Raw genomic sequence first — 23,748 nt, 5'->3', positions numbered from 1 at the left:
GATTTATAATCGTGAATCTGTCTCATCCGTTTGATATAAAGAACGAGGTTGAGCTTGTAAAAATGGAGAGCCAACACGCAGTAGTAATAATAAGCCTTCTAATGGCAACTGTGTTATCCAATAACTTTATGGAGGCCAATTCTAAGTTATTGTAAGTGAGATTCATTTTCTTTTCTTTTTGTGCTTTGTTGAGACAATAATTCAATCAGTCTTTTATCACTTGACATTCTGACAGTGTTGTTTCGTCAGTCGCTACCAAGATTAGACCAAGTTTGATCTGCAGCCGAATACCTGGTCTGTCTCCTAAACAGATTGCCATCTGCGAAGAATACCCCAAACTCATAAACTGCATCAGAGAGGGATATCAAATAGGCGCGGAAGAATGTAAATTTCAATTTCGTAAAAGCAGATGGAACTGCTCTGTACTCGGACAAACGTCGGACTTCGATGACAAGGCAATACGTAAGTGAGATTAGCGTTAATAAACTGTCTTATACTATTTCTTAATGAGATTGCTTTAGGCTGTTCGATATCAGAAGTTTGGTATAACTTATTTTGGCAGGCGACCTTGATTGAAGTGTTGTGAAGTGTTTATTTGTTTGTTTGCTTCCGATTAAGTTTAAAGAGTCCCCTTCTGTTAAGGACTCTTTGAGTGCTTTAAGCTCTATGATATTAGCACTTAGGTCAGAGCCGTCAGAGCTTGTCACCGTGCTGCCATATTGATAATTTAGGCGGTTAGTTAAAAGACTAAGGCTGAATTATTATTCAACAACCCTTGCAAGTTCTTACATGGCGATGTGAAATGACGGCAGTTCCCTCGGCTACTAGTATCCAAATGAAGACACGGAGTTGTGTGTAATTGCACTTATAAAGAACTATTTCGACACTTTTGACGGCTGGTAGCATGTTTCGTTTTCCGACTACGCCGCTACTACCCTCTATCGTCTCTCAATTTGTCAGATATTCCCAAATACGACCTCAAGTCCATGTATTATTATTATCCATTTTTGCCACTTTGGAAAAGTTTTTTTTTTTAGAAACGTTATGTTTTTTAAGTGAAACATATCCCTCGCAAAGACGCAGCATTCTTATTACTTATTAGAAGATACAAGCTGACTGATTTGTTGTTATCGGCTAGAAATTAACTAAAAATCCCTGAATAGCCGAGGACCTTTTTCCCACGTTTTAAGAAGTTTGTTGCAATGATTGATTGCATTTACCGTTGTTTAAGCTGATCACAAAAAATATGGATTTCACTGTGAGAAGCCCGATAAGTTAATACTTAATATTCTTGTAAGTATTATTACACGCCGGACAACACTCGTAAAACATTTGAGTGTATTTTTAGGCACCTAATTGAAAATTAACGATCCAGACTCTTTTTAATTAAAGAAAAGTTATTTTGTCTTGATGAATAGATAGAGCATTATTTTTGGCCCGTTCAAGAGCTATTAGCTCTGTCCCGGAGATTTGACCCCGTGTGCTAAGACATCTATTAATTCCCTTAGTACTAAATTAAATAATATAAGTATGTACCAATCGACAACAGCAGAAAAAGTAAATCATACTTTTATGTAAGTCTTTTGTGTGTTTAGGAAAACTTGCAATCATCAATGTCTAATTGAAGGTTCTCCGCAATTCATTCTCAACCGACTGCTACAAAGGAAAGTACCAACCGTTTTAGCCAATAAGATTGATCTTGTTATAACTATCAAAATGTAGATAAAATAAGCAAATTTGTGAGCCCCACATTGGTTTATCACGGTTTAAAGAGTTTGCCTCGCATGTAAATCTAGGTTTCTCCGATATCTTTATTGCAGCTGGAACGAAAGAAGCGGCCTACGCACAGGCCATAATTTCCGCTGGAGTTGTCTACACGATAACCAGAGCCTGCAGTATGGGTAACCTTAGTGAGTGCAATTGCGACAGAAAATTGTGGGGACAGGAAAGCAAAAAAGGTTGGATGTGGGGAGGATGTTCTGTCGACACCAGTTACGGAATCAATCTTTCCAATCGTTTCGTGAACGCCCGCCGAAACACGCACGATGCCATATACCTTATGAACAGGCATAACAACAAAGCTGGCAGACAGGTATGAGGCCTAAAACAATTCTTGAGAACTTAATGACATAATTGCTTTTCTAATTACTTAATGGTAATGAGGGCTAAACAATCAACGGATTGTCTTAGTCACACTATAATACCTTCCCAGTGTTTCGGCTCGTGGAATTAAATTAACATATAAATGGCACTCGTCTTTTCGCTTTTAGAACTTGGACAATGGACGAAAGTTGTAGGCTATGACTTTTACTAAAAGGAAATTACAGCATGTCAATTTTTATCGGCATTGCCTTCTTTTGTTGTTAACCACAGAAGATTTATTTCCAATAATGACTTGCTATTTGTTTGGATCGGATGGACACGCTAAAGAAATCGTATAATGAAACAAGATAAACATCCATTGAAACGTATTATTATTTAACCACAAAACCTCACGGTACGATATTAAACCACCGGCTTGAATGAAGTGGAAGTATCTTTATTATAGTTAAAGTAAATTTTCTGGGTTGCTTGCATGCATCAAATTCACATCTTTCCACCTTGGTGTGAAGTAAGGTGACTTATTTCTAGAACGATTCTGCTTGCGCAACTTTTCCTTGATAAAACGGTTTTCATGACAATCGGGAAATTTTTAATTTGACGGTTAAATTGCGGTTCTTAGAACTCCGTACCAAATGTGCTCGTTTACAGTCAATTTGGTCAGCTTACTCTTTCTCCAGTAGACGGGTTGCGTTGATTATCAATCAAGAAAGAACGAAGATAAACAATGCGAAACATGAGCGTTGGTGAGATTAAAATGACCCGTATACAAAAGCCAAAGGGACAAAACTCGAAGACATTATTGGGCCATGGATTCTCAAATTGTTAAAGAACTATTGTTTAGATAATTCTTTTCATGAAACGCCTTATACCATACCTCCGCTTCGCTCAAATTGCAAGAATAGATACTAAACTTGAAGCTCGATTTTCCACATTAAACTCTCTTGTATGCTATGTAAGGTTGTTGCCAGCTCAAGTCCAACGAAACAACAGTAGTAGTTAGTAGTTTAGAGAGTAAATTCATTGTGTAATCGAGCCCGCTTAAAAGTACTCGCTCATGCGTCATGCTCTATATGGTAAACGTCCACTATCCTTTAGTCTCAGTTGTACAATACCCTAAGGAGTTTACAAACTTTTCCGTTGGAACAAAGCTAACAAGGTCTTGGAAAGTCTTAAGCTTTTTTAATGTTAACACACGGTGGAATCGATCGATTACTCGCCGAGTCGAGTGAGATAAAGCTGCAAAGGGGAATGTTCAAAATAACAACTGAAAGGTAGGTAATCTTGCACTTGTCTCCAATTTACGCTTTCCCTATGAAAACTCTTTACTTTAACTGGATCCAAAGAAAGTTTGAAAACTTTTACAACAACTTGAAGTCACGATAAGCAGGAAATTAAAGTAAAAGTGATATTTCCTGAAAGCAGTTCTTTCGCGAAGGGGGAGCAATTTTATCCATTGTAAAATTAATAAAAATCTCACGCTATGGTCAAAAAATGGATTGTTAGGCTAAATTCTTAGTAATTAAAACCTTGGTTCTCTAAGCCCGCCTGCGGAGTTTGATATTAACTGTGGATTTTTGAACAGCTGGTAACTTAACAAACAAACTTTGACGGAATCTCGTCTATTTTTAAAACTTTTTTTTAATATATCGAAAAGATTATTTTTGGAATCAACACAATAATGCTCTCCCACGTTCGTGGTAAGTTTACACTTGGCCAAATTCCGAAAAATCTATTCTACTCCCAAAATAAAAAAACAGTTTTCTGAATTCTTAGAATGTTTTAGAATGCTGGAAAAGATTTGGGTCTTAAGCTATATAAAGAAGAAAATGGTTAAGTTATATGATTGGATACCCTAACAATAACTAAAATAATGGAGAACGTTTTTCTTCGCTTATTGTAGATTCTTGCATATGACATCAGCTAAAATAATTCAGGTTTTTCTCTTGTTCACATTCTTTTAATCATTCAATTGTATTTTGGCGATTGAAAGCCATTCTTTATTACTTTTTTGGCTGAAATCAAAAGTGTACTGATGCCGATTTCAGAATATTTTTTCAAGGTATCTGCATTTTTACTATATTCGCAGGATTTTTGCTATGATTTGACCGAAACGGAGGGTGATTTCAGTATCGATTTGATTACGTCAGTCCTCCAAATTGGCCGACGATAATTTTGCAACGTCACCTGCAAACAGTCTGTACTGTACGTCAATGTAAACCCACACATGTACTGTGCAATGTGTCTCACTTTTAATTGCCACATCAAGTAGTCCGACTGCTTCTGATTCAGTGAAAATACGAGGGTGCATTAAAATTCATGGTTGCTTTCGTACTCAGTGTACAACCAAATTGTTGGCGATTTCATTTCAAGTGTCCTTGGGCCAAGGCAAAGCACTCGAAGTGAAGTTATAAATGATCCATTCAATGCAGTGAGCCGCTCGATCATAATAAATCACCGTGGAAGGTAGAGTCATAAAAACAAATCTCTGAGGAAGAGAGTGTTTGCTCCGTGACACTAACAAAATGTACACTGCCCTCACGTTTTCTAAAATATTTTAAGTAAAGTAACGTCTACCTGTTTCTGGCTTTCGACAAAGTTTAAGCCTTGCAGACGTCAGTTTACCTGTTTTTTCAGCTTGGTTTGATGAAACGTTACGCGTGAACATGACAAAATGGAAGATGGTGATGTTGACGATGTTAAATGTTTTTACAAACAACAATCAATGCAACAAAACGACTGCATTGTTTAAGGATACTACCACGGATTACAAGCAAAGATTCATCAAATCTGTTGAAATGAAACGCCTTTGCATCGGATTAAGCCACTTTTTCTTACAGACTCGAAACCTAAATCTTGAAGACAATTTCAGCGTGAAATCAGTGAACAGACAAATCGCGGCCGTAAATTTTATCGCGTCAAAACCCAACCCCAGAAGGCAAACGTCAACATTTATCGGCTCGATTCTCTGCCCTTAGGAGAGAATAAGGCTTACTCTATAACAAATTTTTAACACTACAACAGATTTTCATGATCTGATTTTCACTAATGTGATCAAGGTTTCAGCTATATCATTCATTTATTTGAGGAAACGATCGTGATGCCAGAGTGTGTCGATTGGTGATCGAATTGGTGATCGAGAGAAACGATCGGGTTGAGATTATCCATTGGTTATTGAGAATGACAATCGTTATTGTCCAAAAATCGGTTTAATATTGTGAACACGATCGCTATGGTCCACCTCCCACCCTCAACCAAATGACCCAGCCAATGTCCCGAAAAAATAGTGCAATTAATGAGATGATATCTCAATGCAGCACTTGTCTCAGGCATCAACGAATTTGACGAAATCAGAGAGAGCCTCTGATGCCACAGCAAGTTTCAGAGAGACCCTGAGCTACAGTTCTAGCAGAAATTTTCTATTAAAAAGGCCGTGATTACTTGCTTGTGACTGGCTGTAGTTTTCAAAGTATTCTAAAGTAGCTTGGCTTATCGACAAGAATAGCGAAGTGGTCATCCTAGCTATGAGAACAAAATTACTAATTCCCAAGCACCTTCTCAAACCCAAGCCTAAAACAGGTTCTCACGTCCACAAGAGACCGAAAGTTTGTCAACGCCAGAAAGCATTCTATGACCGTGGCACAAGACTACTCCCTGAACTGCATTAGGGCGAACCTGTGAGAATCAGATAGAAACGCGAGTGGAAGCCTGCTGTGGTTGTCAAGCCTCATAAAACTCCCCGTTCTTACGTAGTGGAAGCACTGGACGGGACACAGGTGCGTCGAAATCGGGTTTATCTGCTGCCGACAAAGGAGGAACGCCCAATCATAAGCCCTGCTATTGTATCAACTGGAGATGATTGCAGCACTCCTCTGCCAGTAAAGGACGATGAATTGAAAAGTGCATGACAGACTCACAGCCTAGTCAGACTAAGGAGTCTGTTATTCAGCCAGCTGATCAACCATTAAGGAGAGTGTAAGGATTCGAAGAGCACGACAGCGTCTTATTGAGATGATGTTCACATTTTTCATTTCTGTTATTAGTTCAGAGTTCTAGAATTTGTTTGACTTCCTTTTGAACACTCCAGTTTGAGACTTTTGTCTGTAACCTTGTTCATCATTTCTTGTCTAAAAAGGGAGATTCCACGTCCAATTATCATGCGTGAATTTTGGACTATGTGGCAGCGTGGTTTGTCGGTAGACTTGCTGTTTTGACAGATGATGGGCAGACTGAATTTGGAACTGATGTATGGAATACCATTTATTTGAACCACGGAGGCAGATTGCTGAATAAGAGATCATCCCTTTTATGCGCTCAACCATGCAAGCAGCCACGAACCAGCAATTTTCATCCAAAACATTATTTCACTTCAAGCGCGGTGAATTTGTTTGCATTTGCTAGATGTAACCCTCTAACCTTACAACCACGGCACTGTGAAGCGAAATCCTCACGATTTTACTAACCGCATTTACTGTTTACTTTAGTGGGCTGGACATGCTGCTAATTCACTGTGGAACCAAATACATTCCGACCCCATAGAATAACTATGCATTGAAATCCAGGTGGAGACATCTTTTACGTGGGAAATACGCTAATCACATTAATTTGGAAAACATTAGTACTGTAAAATCTTTATTGTGCTAACGCTGGGAAATGTGATGTGTATCAAGCTTTTTAACGAAAACATCGGAAATATTGTTGCAAGCTCAGCTTAGATACCCATCATCTTACGCCTGTTCCAGGTTGATTTGTTTGAGGAAATTTATATATCACTTCACAGCGTCAGGATTTAAAACTTTTCTGGGAGAGGAGACCCCAGTGCCTGCGACGGTACACCTCCAATCAATTCTACAATTCTGCACGCAATTCCTTCGTATAAAGACTACAGAGTTGAGGTTTTTCCTTCCCTAAAGAGCCGCCGAGACGCTCCAGTAACATTGCTAAGCAAATTCTATAGTTGCTCCACTCGTTGTCTTCGTGGCTCATCAGTAAGTGCCTAATGTAATCTATCAAAGCAATATTCCATAGAGTTAGAAAAATTTCTGCATATCTTGAAAGTCACAGTTTGGGCCACCATCTTAAATCACAAGCAAAGATATTACTTCATGTTAGCTTGACTGTATTATCCCCCGATAATTTTCAGTCTTAATTGCCAATCGATATTTTCAATCCTAGCCTTCGACATTCAGTATTACCAATCGACACCAGATATTTTCGATTCTTCGGATTATCATTTTTCATCTCCAATCTGTTTTTGGACCATAGCGGTAGTGTCCTCAATATTAAATCGCTCTTCGGACCACAGCGATCGTCATCCCCAATCACCAATCGACATTTATCCACGGACTTACATAGAAGAGCCTCGCAGGAGAGTACTTCTCAGTACCCTTCAGACACAAATCATGCGTACAACTTAAAGACTAACTAAGCTGAAAGGTTAGATGAAATATAAAATTTCATTTCATTTAAGTAATAAATTAAACACAAGTAATATAAATAAAATTAAATGTTATAAAAGTGCCAACATTTTGACTTAGTCCATTTTCCTTATAGTTAATTCTACCTTGCACGGTACAATAAGCGGTCATAAAATGTCAATAGTTCTGCGTTTCACAGTACAAAACCTACACGAAACTTCGTGACATTGTCAAAAGTTTATCTGGGAACAATTGGTTAGGGTTCACCGAATTTTATGTTGCCATAGCAACTAATTTGTAACAGACAGGAAGATCCCTGTGCAAAAATTACTTACAGAAAAAATTATTTTACAGTAAATTGCATGTTTTGTATCATTTTTGTGTTTTTTTTTTTTTTTTTTTTTTTCATTTTGATTACTTTTGGTCGATTGTGCTGGTTTTCTGAGGTTTGGGGGAAATCAGGAAATCTAAGATGCCCGCCGTTTTGAAATCATCACCCAATTCCCGTGTCACATGACATCATCACTCCCTGTTGCGGACCTCAAAGGTAACATCCTTGGACGTAAAAACTAACCTTCCATTCTCATTGTCGCAGCTTTTATACTCTCGATGTTATGGAGGTTGGCCTGGATGCTCTCCCCCCCGCCCCCGGTCCCCGGCCCCAGAAAATAACAAAAAGCCCGGTTTAGATAGGGTTAAGTCTCAGGATAAAATCCATAGGACCATTCCAAATAAAAGCTACTTTTCTCAGATAGCGTGCTGTGCGTTTCTGTTAATTGTTTTTTTTTTAATGGTATTTTGAAACATCTGTGAATTTTCATCACAGGAACCTTTTACGTTTCATTGGCGAGGAAAAAGGTGCGAAAGCTAGTCGAATGATTTATTTTCATCAACTGCAGTAAATGTAAGGTAGACAAGAACAAGTACTGCAATTTACCTGATCTGTCGCTACTTCGCATGCAAGTCGTCCTTTTTTCGCATAATTTCTTTCAGTGCATTGCCGGTCAGTTGACTAAGTGGGAGGTGTGGTATAGGAACGTTTCGCGAATCAAGTGAAGGTCACGCGACGACGACATTCTTCGGAACAACCTTGTTCAACCGATCTGGAGTACGAGCTTCTCTGCGTAAAAACAAATACTTTGTTAAACATCTGTCTGTATGTCCTGATCCAAAAGATTCAAAAGAAACATTGCTTTTTACCAAAAAGAAAACGCAACGAAAAAAAACATGCAAGAAAATTCATTCAAAGACAAACTCACTTAAAATTCGACATGGTGGAGTGCAGTAAACAGTCGCCCAGTTAGAGAAGCGTAGAAATTTCGCCTAAACCTGGGCCATTTTTCTCGCTCACTTTAGGTTGTTAAAGAAAAGTTGGTTCTCGAATGCAAATGCCACGGGATTTCCGGAACCTGTACTACTCGCACCTGCTGGAAAGCATTGCCTTCACTGCGCATGATCGGAGAGCGCTTGAAAGATTACTACTACAGTGCCATTCGCGTTGAAGTCATGACGACCGACACCAACAGAGGCCCAAAGCCTGAATACCTTGTTCTAGTTTCCGACAAGAAAAGAAAGCCAGATTCTTCCAGCCTGGTGTATATTAAAGAATTTAATGAATACTTGTACTGTTTACGGGATAATACACTGGGAATTCCCGGAACAAAAGATCGCATCTGTAACATTACCACTTCTGACAACGACCGCTGTGACTTCCTGTGCTGCGGGCGTGGTTACGACACGCACAACTTCACCGAAGTGTCACAGTGCAAATGCAAATTTCACTGGTGCTGTGAGGTCAGATGCAAGCACTGTGTCAGAAATGTTGTGAAGCACACTTGCAAGTAAACGAATGAAAAGCGAGATTGTTGCGCTAACTCGCTGGAATAAATGCAAATCTAGCGTGTTCATAAAACCCGCAGGCATAAAACAACGAATGCTTGGAGTAATATTATATTATAAAGAGCAGGAGATCAGCTGTAAAACGAGTTGCAATAGAATGCATAATAATGTCAAATGCACCGAAATAATGTAACATTGTAACAGTACATTGGGACATGTGGGACATGGTAACAGTACATTGGAGACATTTGATTGACATTTCCGAGCCCCAAGCTCAAGGGTATCATGTGCTGCTCACGAGTAACTCGACTATAATTAAACAAAATTGTTGAACTAGAGATTATACACAAGGAATAGGTGTTTAAGTTCTCAGATAAACCGTGGATTATGTGCAAAATTTGTCGTAATGCTTCTTAAACAGGAGTAAAATCAGCGTCAGTGTCATTTCTTTGTATTTGAGATTTTGTAGCCGTCAGACGGCTTAGTCCCTGAGCCAGCCATTAGGTATGTGAGCATAAATTTAAAGCAGTTCGCCACATGATTTAGGTTCTTATACCACACCTCTTTTACGAAATGGCTATAACCAATTTTCAAATATACTAAAGAGGGAAGTGTGAATAAAATCGTATCTTGCTTCTTTGTTTGCGATTACTTTTCATCAAGGAAGTTGGTCTTTATACACGTTTTGCCACAATGTGCAATGTATTGAAACATGGCGTTAAAGTTTGTTGGCTTATGCTCCTTTCACGAAAAATGTTTCGGTGACTTATTACTTCGTTGGTGCGTTGCGATTAAAAGATCTCTTTTCAGATCAGGTTAAAAGAGATTACGTCTCACTTTTGTACTCCAAAGCGTGGTGGATAAAATTGTGTTACAAAAGAGCCCCTTAAGTCTTAACTATGTGATTTGTTGGTAACTTACATGTCCAGAATTTCACAAACAAATATAGTCGCGTCCAATATCATCCAGATATATAAGAGTTGAACATGCACTCTGTTTGAGTTTTAGGCCTTGCAGGTCCCAAAATGTTGTTTAATTATTGGGCTTATTTATTGCCTGTTTAGCTAGAGCTTGGCATTGGATGTCACTGAAATTACATGTAATTGTGCCTTAGCAACTACATTGTGGCTTTGTTATCGCGGTAATACCCACATTTAGCCACGTGAAATTGAATACAAATCCTATCATTCGTGGACGCAGCTAATATACAGCGTTCCTTCATCCCTTAAGAGGTACAGCAAATCTTAAGTAAATGCATTTTAAGCAAAAGCGAGGTGTGGTATAAGGCAAACCGTTATTAGCATTCTGGTAAATCAGTCACATTTTTTAACCGCGCGAAAGTTTCTGCCGTTTCTTCAACTACAGCAGCATGTAAACTATTCTTTTTTATCTCGAATAATATGTTTTCTATTTCGTATTGATCGATACAACCAGGTTCCACATTTATTGCGCACATTGATTGTGCCGTATAGATTGGTTTCATGGTATGCTGGGCCGAGTTGTTAGAAGCCAGATTAGCACTAATCCTGGGTTAACTGTGAACAAATCCAAAAAGTTGTCATGGTAGTAAACTTGGATTAGCACAAATCCCGCTTTAAATAACTTGGTCCTGGTTAACAATTATACCTGCCTTTCATGGGCTATGCTACTTCACGCTAGTTTTAGCGATTCTGGATTTAAGAGCGAAAATCTCTAAGCTAAGATCCTCATATTGTTTTGGTAAAGTTTATCAGCGAAATCTACAAAAAAATCTTACAAAATGAGGACCTTACAGAGAGTCGCTCTTAAGTCTGAAGATAAAAATATCCTTTTTGGTTGAAAAATTCAATAATTATTTTAATTATCGATTCTTTTGGCGATAACTCTTTGCAAACCAGAAAAAAGGATCTTCAAAAATGCCTTTTTATGTACAAATTGACCAAAAATGGTTATGCTATTAAAAACTCATTGTATTCTAATTCATGTTTTCACTGTATACTCTACTTAACTCGAAATTGCCAGGGTAGCTTTCACGATGAATCTCAAAAACTAGTGTCCCATGGCCATTCCGCTAGAACGGTTCAGATGACTTTGCCCGATTGTCGTATTAGCCCTGTGATGTTTTGGAAGCACGCAGGTAGTTGTGATCAATTGTTCTTTGCAGAAGACCTCAGGTAGTCCATGACAATACCCTTACTGGCCATAGCAGACGGCATTGCCAATTGCCAATTTTTCATGGATCTCCGAAATTTTCTCTCGCTTTTATTGGACGAACCCTGTAGTAACTGGGACTAACTCGTGGATTAAATAATGTCTCATCGTGATCAATCAGTCCAATAAAGTGATTGCAAAGCAAACTATACATAATCAAAGTCGTCTGAAGGTTTTTCCTTGAGAAATTTAGATCTTAGAAGAAACTGGCGATTCGACGTTGCTTATAAAGCTTATAAATTTATATGACTATCCAAAGTACAGTAATAGCCCACGTATAAGAACCTGAATTTTCCAATTTAGCCTAAATAGGTTCTTATATAAATGGTACTTAAAGCAAATTTAGGCAACCAAGGTTCTTAAAATAGGTTCTTATATTTTCATATGAATTTCATCTGAACATACTATATATATTATAAATATCATCTCATAATACAGGATAATGGCAAACACAATAGACCTACAACATAGTACTTAAGCTTGAAAGAAAAAAAAGTTATGTCAAGTTACTTTTAAATAGATGATGATCTTAATTCAGCAGTTTCTACCTACACACTTTCACAGTAACCCCACTGATAAGAACCTAACTTAAAATTTTAGCCTGAATAGGCTCTTATGTGGAGGGGGCTTAAAATGAAAATTTTAGCCTAACAGGTTCTTAAAACCCAGGTTCTTATACGCGGGCTATTACTGTATAAGACGAGGGTTTCATATGCAGAGTGATAAATTCGTACTCAGCAAAATTCTGCCGTCAACCATTGGGGACCGTTTTTTTCACTAGGCCCTCAAAGAAAGTCTGGAAATTCAGTGCCATTGCCATGGGCCGTCAGGATCATGCGCCACAAGAACATGCTGGCAGTCTCTTCCTTCCTTTAAAAAAGTGGGCCTTATCTTAAAAAAGCGTTACCAAAGCTCTGTGATGGTGCGACCCAATAAAATTTCTTCGCCCTACGGGAAGAGGGATGCCTACCTGACACTAAGGTTAGACGAATACAAGAAACCTTTACAGAGAGACTTGGTTTACATCAACCACTCGCCCAATTACTGCGATCGGGATGAGCAAAAGAGGATTCCTGGAACAACAGGACGCGAATGTAACAAGACGTCAAAAGGCGAAGACGGGTGCGAGCTGATGTGCTGTGGTCGGGGATACAACACTCACGAAATCGTGCGGCGATGGCGGTGCAACTGTAAATTTCACTGGTGCTGTTATGTGAAGTGTAAGAAATGCAAGGAACGTATGGAAGTGTTCAGATGCAAGTGAGACCACAATACTATGATCAACAGAAAAGACTTGCACCAGACGCTATTATGCATTTCAAGAACAGATGGTAAAGACTTTCAAACATTTCCTAATTAACTTAACTTGAGTATTACAGGCCTCACCCTAAACAATGTTTTTACATAAAGGTTAAAGCGGAATTCAATACAAAAAGAAAGATAACTCCAAAGAGCAAAATATTTGGTGTATATATTTCGAAAGCCACTTTAAAAGAAAGGCTAAACGGTTACAAGAAAACTGCAACTTATATGGGACCTGATGTTAAACAAATGTAAGCTGTAGTTGTTCGGAGTTATTTTTCTTCTTTATTTCCTACATTTGTCAGATTGCGGGGGTCTGTTTTCAAGGCTTCGACGCTTGGTTAATTGTGTTTTTTGTATCAGATCACTGATTTGATGCAATAAGTACCAAATAAAACGCCAACAAATGATTAAATCGAAGGACTTAAGCAAAGGATTTATATGAGGCTTATCGTCAGCAAAAATTGTGAAAATCACTGCAAATTGCAGGTGGGATGAAGATAAAATGCTATTCTGCCGCTGTATCAACTTTCAAGTTAGCTTTAAAACAATTTTGGTAGATGCATGCCGCCTCTCCTTTCGTGCAGAGAGACAGCCAGCTATTTAACTTCTTTAAATACGTAAACAAAGAATAGCATAAGTGCGTTTATGTTTTCGTTCACTGGCTTTACTGCTCATGTGGCCGGTTTCCGGGAACAATGGCAAATGGTGCCTTGCTAAATGAAAAAACAGCAAATCCTTTAGATCTCAAGGATCTGATTGTATTATGAATTTAGTCTGAACTGCCATTAAATTAAATCAGCGTTGCTGAAGCTATAGAAGAAGCATTATATGATGCTAATAATTTTAGGACAGCTGACAAACGCCCGAGCTTTTGAAAGTAAAAGCTAGTAACGAGGCTCTACGATCGGTGGATAACGAGGACAGAGCAAAGTAGATATTTAACATGTAACAAATATAGTTAACCTATCCGCGTCAGCACTAATAGTTTACCAAGGAATCGAAAAATTAGGACCGAACTCTTTTCCTCTTTATGTTGGCTGTTCCAGACCCAGCTAAGTGACAACTTGCGATTGCTAACAGCTCCTTCCTTTCTTTCTTTATGATCGTTCGTCTATTTTTCTTTCCTTTTTTTTTTTTTTGGTTTTGTTTTGTTTTTTAAACCTTTCATAATAAATTCTTTTTTAATATTCAGTTTAGTCTTTATTCCGTGATTCTGAGGCTCAGCGTAGAACTCGTTCTTCTACCAAGTCTAGCTCCAGCGCCGGTGCGTAAGCAGGGCGGTGTCATTTCTGCCAAGGCGAAACGCACTTTTCTTTGCCAGTTCCATTATAGCAATTTATTGACAACAAGTTGATGTCTTGGCAAATTGGATCTCTAAGTCATAGTTGTGTTCCCAGTGTGCTGTTGTCGAACCTAACATGGCAGAAGGGCAGCATCTATACTGAACCTCGCGGTACTAAACTGTGTCAACAAATTCAAATGATTTTTTTTTGTAGGTTCCTGTTGTTGGAAAGCTGATTAACACTTTCAAGTTACTATTCAAATGTGCCGAGAGATTAGTAAACTCAAATTTAAAGGGTTTTTTTTTTTTTTTTTTAAATCGTAGAGAGAATTTAAATAGTGACAGATTTAATTTGCTGACATTGGCCTGTTTGTGCTTTGAACAATATTAATCAGGTTTAGAAAAACAGTTTTGCAGGCAAAAAAATACCTCCTGGTAATTCATTCTTATCCAGAGCTTTCAATTTATGTAGATGAAGTTAACATGGTGAAGAACTTTGGCACCTCGAGTACACACGTGCCCAGGCTTTAAATGCACCGAAATATGTATTTGCAAATTTTGATTCTTCAGTTGGGTAACTTCAACCTCTAACAGTATTTATTTATTTTTATAAACATGTCCACAGAGAAATTATCATATGACTTAGGATTATTTCTATCATATTTATCACATTATTGTATATTTTCCAGCAGGTCAGATTCAAAACTATTGACTGGTTCCAGACCTTATTTATAAAGGTAGTAATATCATTTCTGCCGTCGGTTTTGGCTTAAAAGATTTCATTTACAATAAACTGAAAAAAAATCTATTAATCTCTGAACTTGATTACAGAGTGGCCTCCACGCAGCTGAAAGACAGACACAATTCCTTTTTACTTGGGTTTTGCTTTCCTACGCTCTGTGACTTGACTAGTTTAAAAGTTATATTCTACTATTAGAAGAATCGTTGCCGACATCAGTGTATATATTTTTCCTAACTAGCATACATCAAGCAATGAGCTAGTAAAATGGAAACTACAAAAAGCATCTCACACTTGGTAATTAGTGTAAATATTAGTCTGATTTGTTGAATATTCTAGGAAAAGTTAGCTTTCAAAAACTGAAAAAAACCCAGCCATACTATACAGGATTCTTGATTAGGTCCTTGAAATTCATTTCTCAAATTTTTTTAAACGTCTTGCTAAAATTCGTTTATTTCTAATATATGCTAATGAGGTTAAAACATTACAAAGATCCTTCTAATAATTGCATCGAATACTGATTGGTCCACTGTGTTGGTTGCGTTTGTTGTGATTCACCAGAGTGGTTACCTTGGTATGGTTTTACGATAATAATCAAAGAACAATCGACTCCAGAGCTCTGAATTGCTAATGGTTTCGTTTCACTGCGCGTCTGATTGATCAGTCTGTCAATCTGGTTTTCATGTGCATGGGTACCTGTTACATTTATCTGCTTCTCGCTATATGTTCATTGGGTTTTTTGACATCGGTTTGATTAATTCAAATATCGTAGGCAATCTTAGTAACATTCGTAATTAAAATATGTGCTAGAACTCTACAAAAACAGTATGTAGGTTCTAACTGGGCAGGATTCTATAAATAACATTTTTTAACCATGCAGTCACAGCATCAAAGGAAAGCAAAACCTATATAAAAGGAATAAAAAAGCTGTATTGGTTTCTTCAGTGTCTATCAAACTGAAAACGGTTCAAAGAAGTAGTTTGTCTTCGCGGCAGAAAAAGTTTCGATGTCGTTTTCGTTTTGTTTTTGTTTTATATTTGATAGTGACAAATGGATGTGGTTTCTCCTTCCTTTATATTCCAGGTGAAAGATATATCCAGCTGGATCTCAGATAGTCTAAAGAATACATTGTGATCGTTATGGATTGTAAATATCAATTCTAGTTATCATAAGAGAAAATCAAAGATAAGTAGAAATAAAGGAAAATAAACTCAACTTCGACAACATTGACTCACATGTTATAGCGTCTGTCATTGTGACAGAACTTTGTAGCGAGCCCAATAAATTACTTAGTAGAAGTCCTTCTTTTAATAGTTAGTGTTTGAATTCTTGTTTTCTAATGAAAACCTTGAGTATCCTCTTTTCCACAAATGGTCTCCGAGACGAGCCTCCGACCGTCTGCTTACCGATATGAGGTCAAGTTTATAAAATTTTTGCACTTATAGTTTACAAGGTGGGCCTTTGATTTCACATGCGCACAGAAGAAAAAACTCAATGAAATGTTCAAAAACGAGTTCAATAATCCTGGTTAAAGATTTGTAACAGTGTTTATTTGACTCATCTTCTGCATGAGCTTGAAATAACTAAGGCCCAGATTGTTAGATACAGGTGTAAACATTTTATTAAATTGGTCCCTGGGGATGTTTACGTTTTGGTGCCCAACGGTGCTGAGAGAAACAAGGATACTGGATATCAAGGATTTTCTGGAAACAAGAACAAACCGTAATATGTTATTAACGATTTTTTAGACAGAAGCGAAGAACTTGAAAATCTTGATAAGCCCAGTTCGTCAAGTTGCAATATATTTCAAATAACGGAACCATATAGCAAGATGTGTGAAATTGAAACTCAAAATTCTATCAGTACTCGAAGTATGTTTTGTAACTTTCTAAATTTAAAATTCCAAAGAAGCAACAGAATACATTTAGAGACCGTAGTCTGTAAAAAAAAATCACTCGAAATATATGGGGGGAAGGGAACTCGCTTAGGAAAGACATGCAAACAAATAGTTTCGATTTGGAAATTAATTCTGTTGTTTCCTTGAGTTCATATGTTATGTTTGAACTGGGGAAAGTTACGAAAATATACATTCGAGCTTGTTAGTAATTTTCTTTTGGTTTCCCAATAATTTGTTAAGTTTCATGGATCATTGTTGTTGTTGTTGTTGTTGATGTTGATTTTCTTTTAAAAAAATTTCTTTAAATTTCTTTGAAAACGCACAAGAGAACGGCGTATTCGACCCCTTTACGCCTTAAAAATACGAAATTTAAAAATGGAGTTTTTTTAAAAAAGTTACTATTTCTGCCACAAATAATATACCTGAAAGTGGACACGGATTCGCATTTTTTAGGGGTGGGAGGGGAAACATCTAACACAACTTGAAAGCACCCAGCTTTTTGTGCATGGTAGGTTTTATTACTATTTTTTTTTTTTTTTCACCAAACTTATCCCGCCCAATTTAGCCTCCCGTACAAAGGAATCGTGACATAACCCTCCCATGAGGGGAAGGAATGTGTGTATGTGACGTTTCAAGTCAGGTCAGTGATATAGAAATGAAAGCGAGCGTCCAACAAAAGCTATCTGAACAACTGTGGACAAGTCACTGGATGTGTTTCTGTCAGAAGAGAAAGCAATACCCTGTTAATGATTGTTTTAATTATCACTGTTAGTATTTGTTTGCAGTTTGAAAAGCCCATTAGAACGCCATATTGAAAGGAAAGGGGGAAGTTCGGTTCAATTTGCGTGAGCACCGACTTTCGTTCGCGCAAGACAACAAAGACCGGGATAGAACTTTCTTTTAGGTTGGTAATGATGTAATTAAGTTAAAAATATAGACATGAGTTTGGAACCGAGATTTTCACAATTGAATGAGTCCATAGATCGAGGCGGAAATACAAATTACTCAAAGGTGGATTTGTCTATGAAAACGCTTCAAACTTTAGCGTGATTGCCATTCTAAACGCTCTTTTGCTGGCTCTAGATCATTAAATTTCTTCGTTGAATTCCTGTCAAACTTGCATTAAAGATATTGTTCCGAGCTTTGACTGTCTGGTTAAAAACGTCATTCTCACTGAGTTTTCCTTTTGTTTAAATTGTTGGTGGAGTAAATTTTTGCAAATGGCCAACACAACAGTATTAACTTAAATCAAATTACCGGTCACGAATGGGAACAACTATCAGCTGCAAATATTTACAAGTGTATTCAGAAATGGAACCGTCTGGCATCATTTCTCTCCAGCTTTGTCTGATAAAGGTCAGACATTGATTGTGAGATTTTTTGGGAACAAGTCAACTTGGCAATAACATCAATTGTACAGGATTTTGTAGTAACATCAATAACACAATTTCTTGCTTGTATGTGAGGAAACTTACCTTTCCACTGTGTTGGAAGAAAATGCAACTTATCCTCCTCCATTAAACTGCACTGCAAAAACACTGTGATTATTTTTATCTGTGGCTGTTGGGGGGAGGGGGGTAGGTATAAAACAAAATTATTAAAAAATTCATTATTAAAAAAGACATGAAACTCGTAGTACTTAGTTTCATTGTTTTGAGTGTGAATATAAGTCAGTTGAAACAACGTAAGGCAAGCAAATCAATCAGTGATTGCTAAATGGTCAGTTTTTACACATTTAGGTGCTGTTGAAAGCTGAACAAATTGTTTTGGGTTTATGCCATCACTTGGAGAAAACATGTGTAACTGAAGTCAGTGAGTTATCGACATTTTAGGTAAAAGGTGATGTATTCCATTTGAGGAGTATGGAATTGCTTTGCAAACTTAGTAATGACTTTTTGTTTACAAAGAGAGTGTGCTGTTAAGAGGAGTTGAAGTAAAAATCACTGAACTGAACCATAGACAAAAGGAAATATAACTGGTTAGAGTATTCCTGTTGCTAAGGCAACTCAGGCAGGCTTCCTGGAAGTGTCAAAGACAGTAAAAATTTCTTTCAGTTCTATGCAACATTTATGGCAGCCCTAGTAACAACATCCCATCATCCTCTCGATAATTTTTATTTAACATTGACCGGTTAGATGCACAACCACCAAATCCGCCAATCCAATCCACGACTTAAGAATGTAGGAATAGATAGCATATAGACAGGAATAGAGTGTTTTCATTCACGTGACTACCGGCCATATTGGTTTACTGAAACAAAAGAAAGTATTTGCATAAAAGTAGAATTCAATTCAATTCAATTCCCAGAGGTTTAGTTTGGGACACCAACATGGCCGCCATTTCTTTGTTTTGGGACACCAACATGACCGCCGTGACGTCATGTGAAAACACTCTATAGACTAGAAATATAACTTCTTTTGCTTTAGAGTATAAACATCAGCGTATTTTCTGTATAATTTTCTAACAGATTGCCCTCAAAATGGTAGGATCTTCTCGAGCTGCGAAAACTAATCAGGTCTTACCTTACTTTGAGACATGTTTTTATTGTCGAGCTGCAATGCGTGACACATGACCACACGACAAAGTACTTTTTCCTCGGATCTCTGCAAGCTCGGCACGTGAGTTTAATGCGGATTCGCCGTCCACAATATCTCGGATTCACTGATTCACAGTTTCAAAGCTAGAGAAACAGCTCATTAAAACGTGGATATATTTCAAACATTCCTTCTCTTTGAAACACAAATTCGCGGCGTCCATGTTTTCAACTAAATAAGGACTTAGTCTCACTCGGCCAAAACTGGAGCGAACTGGAACGATCATGTACGCTAGGTTTTAGGCCCCGCTGCCTGTTCCCCTCTGGTTCTTCCCAAAGTGTAAGAGTGCCTTACACTCACACATTGGCCTTCTCCAGCCTCCAGCTGACGTGTTGAAACTAAATGTTCCCTACATAATCGTAAAGGCCAGGCTAAACTAGGAAAGATTGTTGCGGAAGCAAACGTTTCCCAGTTTAGACGCGCGGGAAACATATGTTGCAGAAACAAATTTTGCTGCTCGAAAACAAGAAAATGTTTTTTCCTCAGGTCAAAAGCATTTATGCCTACCGGACACAAATTTTGCTTCCGAAACATATGTTTCCCAGTTTAGCCACCCTGTAAGCAATGTTGACTAGTTTCCAGTGCTGCTTATTAAAATAGTTTCCTAGTAACAAGTCAGTTTATTATTATGCGCATGTGTGACCCTTTGTTTTCGAAACAATGTTTCCTCGTTTAGCCACCGGGGCAGCAAAACATTTTGTTTGCTTCCCTCTAATTTAGCCACGCCAGAAACATGAAAAAAACAATGTTTCCGCAACAATGTTGCCTAGTTTAGCCAGACCTTAAGTGAGGATACTGCCATCATGTGCCAGGTCTATAAACGGACTTGCTATGTCAAGATAATCTTGCTTTTCCTTGCTAACTGATGTTTTCTTAAATGGAGTTATATTTATTTATTTGGTAAATCTCCTCAATAGTTTTCTAAGTAAATGAGGAAGAAGGCCTACTCAGCCAAGAAAAAAAAAGGCTGAGACAGAAGAATGTCGTCAGTTTTTTCCAGGTACCTTAGGGAGTGTTCATTATTTATGGGGAGGGGGGCTGGCAAATGGGGAAACGGAACGTTTGGAACTTTTTGTACCCCCCTCAATGATGAAGGATAACTTTTTTTGCCCCCCCCCCCCCCAACTAGAACATGTAAACGTTTTTGACCCCCCCCCCCCCCAATGATGCATTTATTATCAAACCATACTCTCATCCTCCACTTAGCGCTTCACTTGCCTGCTTTTTGCTTGCTCCACTAGCAGTAGAAGAAACTATTACGTATGTTAATGTACAGGTTGAAGTGATACAGAATGTAATCACTAGTCTGGAAAATACCACAAGGCAGCTAAAGAGGGTCTTTGTGCAACTGGCAGACACTCAAAAAAAAGTGGAGTGAGTAGGAGGCGGAAAGAGGCCAAGAGAAAGGCAAAACAGAGGAAAGAAAAGAGAAAAAGACTGTGCCAAACTGCAGTTGTGGAGTCCTTGACTGGGCAGAGTGCAGAAGAAGATATATTGCCACTGTCGGATGACGTGATCTGCCTGCGAAACACTGACAGCCTTCACCCAACCGTTCTGACCCCCCTAAATAGGGGAGTAAACTTCGCTTGCTCCCCCCCCCCCTCCCATTTGCCAGCCCCCCCCCCCCCCCCCTCCCCATAAATAATGAACACTCCCTTATTATAGGAAATTAACGCTCGTGTTAATTAAGGTATTGGAAATGAACGCGACTTAAATTAACGCAAATTCCAGGAAAAATTACTTCCCAATGAAGGAAATTAACGCGAAAGAGGTGCTAAAATTTCAAAACGAGGGAAATTAACGCGACTGCCACAACGAAACAGAATTTGTTGAGACTACAGGAACAAATTTCTTTCTTTATTTAGTGTAAAGATCCCAAGTGCAAACAATGTTCGTGGAATTGTTCTTAACGTTGGGGTTAAGCCACAGAATCTGACCATTTCGAGCGTTCTTTACAGGGTCCATCATTTCCTTTCCGAAGTATATCGAGAATTTGGTGCGAAAATAGTGGAAATTAATGCGCCACTTAATTAATGAGGCGGAAATTTAAGTTAACAAAAACTAACGCGACTTAAAATTCGCGTTAATTTCCTATAATAAGGTAGATACACAACCGACAACAATTTAACAGCAGAGCTCAATGTCGTGTTTTGAGTAGATTACCTCTTCTTTCTTAAGCCCTAACGTAAATTTTAATTAAGCGAAAAAAGGCGATAATTTGGTCCGATATGTTTGAAACTCAGCAACTCAGTTTTTTGCCGTTACCATGTTACATTTTAGTCACGTGACCCTTGGCTAGAATGTACAAGGGCAAGGGAAAGACTCCTCATTCTAGGTTTGTTTGCTGGTTATCCTGTGGCACCTGGTAAGGCCTTAGTCATTCCGCCTTTAATCATGTCCATGTGCTAACGGGAACATATTGCTTCCTCTTAAAATATGTATCACGAATAGATGTACTAAGCATTTTAACAGCGAAAGTGAACCGGAAAAGGTTACGTCACTTAGCTTTTGTTCGACCAAAGATGTCAAACATCTACCGACTCATTGGAATGAATTATTTTACCAACAGTAAATAAAAAGGTCGTTAAAGGAAGCCAAGCCTCAAATTAGTTTAAATTGACTTAACGGCGAACTGTTAATTAACGTAAGTCAGTAAAGTAAACTTTGGTTTAACGCAATACTGCTTAAATAAACGTTCAGTAATTGACAAATGTTTGCTACTATAATGCCTACGAATATCACACAACACGTTTTCTTATGTATAAAATATTTTGACCTTTTTGTACCCGGCCTATTGCACGACAACGATATGCTTCAAAGCAAAACTTCTTTTCTTTAAAAAAAAATTAAGTGTTTGCGTGGATACTTCAATGAACCTTCACGCTCTTTAAATATTAGCATATCCATACTTGTTTATCTATTCTATGACATATTGACGACACTGGTTATGTAAACGATGAGTTGAGAGTTTTCTACTCATTTAGTTACTAATTGTTTCTAAAGGTCTCCTGGCCGAGAAATGATCTTAATTTTAGCAATAGGTACAGAAACCAATGGCGTATTTGACAATGTAGATGATCATGTAAACTGGAACTGAACCAGATTTTCTGGTTTTGTGAAAATCCTTCTTTCCACAGTTAGTGATGTTTGGTACTTCCATCATGATCATCGCTGTTCAATTCTAAGCGTCGAATTCTCCTTTAGTGACCAGATCATAATCCTTTTTGCGATCTCTTCTTGAGACCAGCAGTTTAACAATCATGAGGAGTAAAATTGCCAAGCACATGCAAACAATCAAGTACAGTGTCTTCATGGAAATTTCACTAAAACGTGGAAAATACGGCGACGCCTTGGGAGACTCGAAAAATGACCCGATTTCCTCTGACCTATCTCCGTCCACCACGAAAATCTCCGAGCCATCTCGTACCGAGGTGTTATTGGTGCGGTTTCCATTCTTAATAATCGCAACGGATAACATTATCAAAGCAGGCCTGTGACTGGCATTGTTTATCCTCGCTATGTCGTCCTTTACGATCGTCTTATTTTCAATCTTTGTAGCGAGACTCCCATTTCCCACACCAGGTGGTTCTTTCATAGTTGCTGGATCCTGGTCAGCTTCAGCAAATGATATGAAAACGACAAGGCACCAAATAAAAGGCTTCATTTTCGCAATCCTGCACCTGATCCATTCACTGATTCACTGAAGAGTTTCAAAGCGGTCAGCTGATTAAACATTAATGAAACGCAGCCAAACCACGTGACGCAACAGGTACCTTGCCAGCTTACAACGGGTAAATGAGCAGCTAAATTAACTGAAAACTTATTATTTATTATTTTTTTAGCAGAAAGTTTATTGCTTTTGAACAATGAAATTTAACAGATGTCTGAAGTCTGAGCGTCCTTGCCTTCCACACGGCATATAGTAGATCTGTTTTGTTTTCTACAAAATTCAAGGGACTCGTCCCAGCTCTTCAATAGCAGGTTGCTATTGCACTTTTTATAGCAATAAAGGAATGTAGTGAGCAGGAAGCGTGTAACCGATCGATAGTGACAGAATTTCAGTAGAGTTAAAAGCGTAGAGTATACCACGAGGCTACCGGCGCTTATTTTTCCTTTTTAAACTAATCTGTACATGTTTCCTGAGTGTACTATCACAGGGATAACTTCATACCCCCAGCATTCTGCTAGGTTCTCTCAAAATATTTTCTGGTTGGCATTTCCGTTGTAAACTTCGAAGTGGACAGAAACATGGCCGTGGAGCAAAGTTACCTCAATTTCTATTATTGTTTCAAAAAAATTAAAGCCACGTATGACACGTATTCATTGAAGAAAGAAGCTGGCTAACATGGCTTCTTTCTTTTAATTTCGGAATAACCGAGCCTTCA

At 38.1% G+C, this 23,748-nt stretch overlaps 1 protein-coding gene and 1 long non-coding RNA gene across 3 annotated transcripts; one reads left to right on the top strand and one right to left on the bottom strand.

The window, feature by feature from the left end:
• On the top strand, window positions 1-15,812 carry LOC146465583 (protein Wnt-7b-like). Of its 2 annotated transcripts, none has more exons than XM_085128588.1 (4): window positions 1-151; window positions 236-462; window positions 1,821-2,092; window positions 12,328-15,812. In XM_085128588.1, exons 1-4 carry the CDS (start codon window positions 63-65, stop codon window positions 12,808-12,810), a joined length of 1,071 nt encoding a protein of 356 aa, XP_084984714.1. In that variant the 5' UTR covers window positions 1-62; the 3' UTR covers window positions 12,811-15,812. The 2 variants fall into 2 exon arrangements, with proteins under 2 accessions (XP_084984714.1, XP_084984713.1); XM_085128587.1 differs by lacking the exon at window positions 12,328-15,812 and adding an exon at window positions 8,874-11,314.
• On the bottom strand, window positions 15,426-19,512 carry LOC146465582 (uncharacterized). Its single transcript, XR_014868272.1, has 3 exons — window positions 19,292-19,512; window positions 18,245-18,329; window positions 15,426-16,575 (listed from the first exon to the last, which is right to left on the bottom strand). It is a non-coding gene; the product is annotated as an uncharacterized LOC146465582 (long non-coding RNA).
• Window positions 19,513-23,748: the final 4,236 nt, after the last annotated feature.

This window comes from Pavona decussata, unplaced genomic scaffold (assembly GCF_977016875.1).
Source record: "Pavona decussata unplaced genomic scaffold, jaPavDecu1.1 SCAFFOLD_156, whole genome shotgun sequence".
Lineage (NCBI taxonomy): Eukaryota > Metazoa > Cnidaria > Anthozoa > Scleractinia > Agariciidae > Pavona > Pavona decussata.
This window is presented reverse-complemented; position numbering and strand designations above follow the sequence as displayed.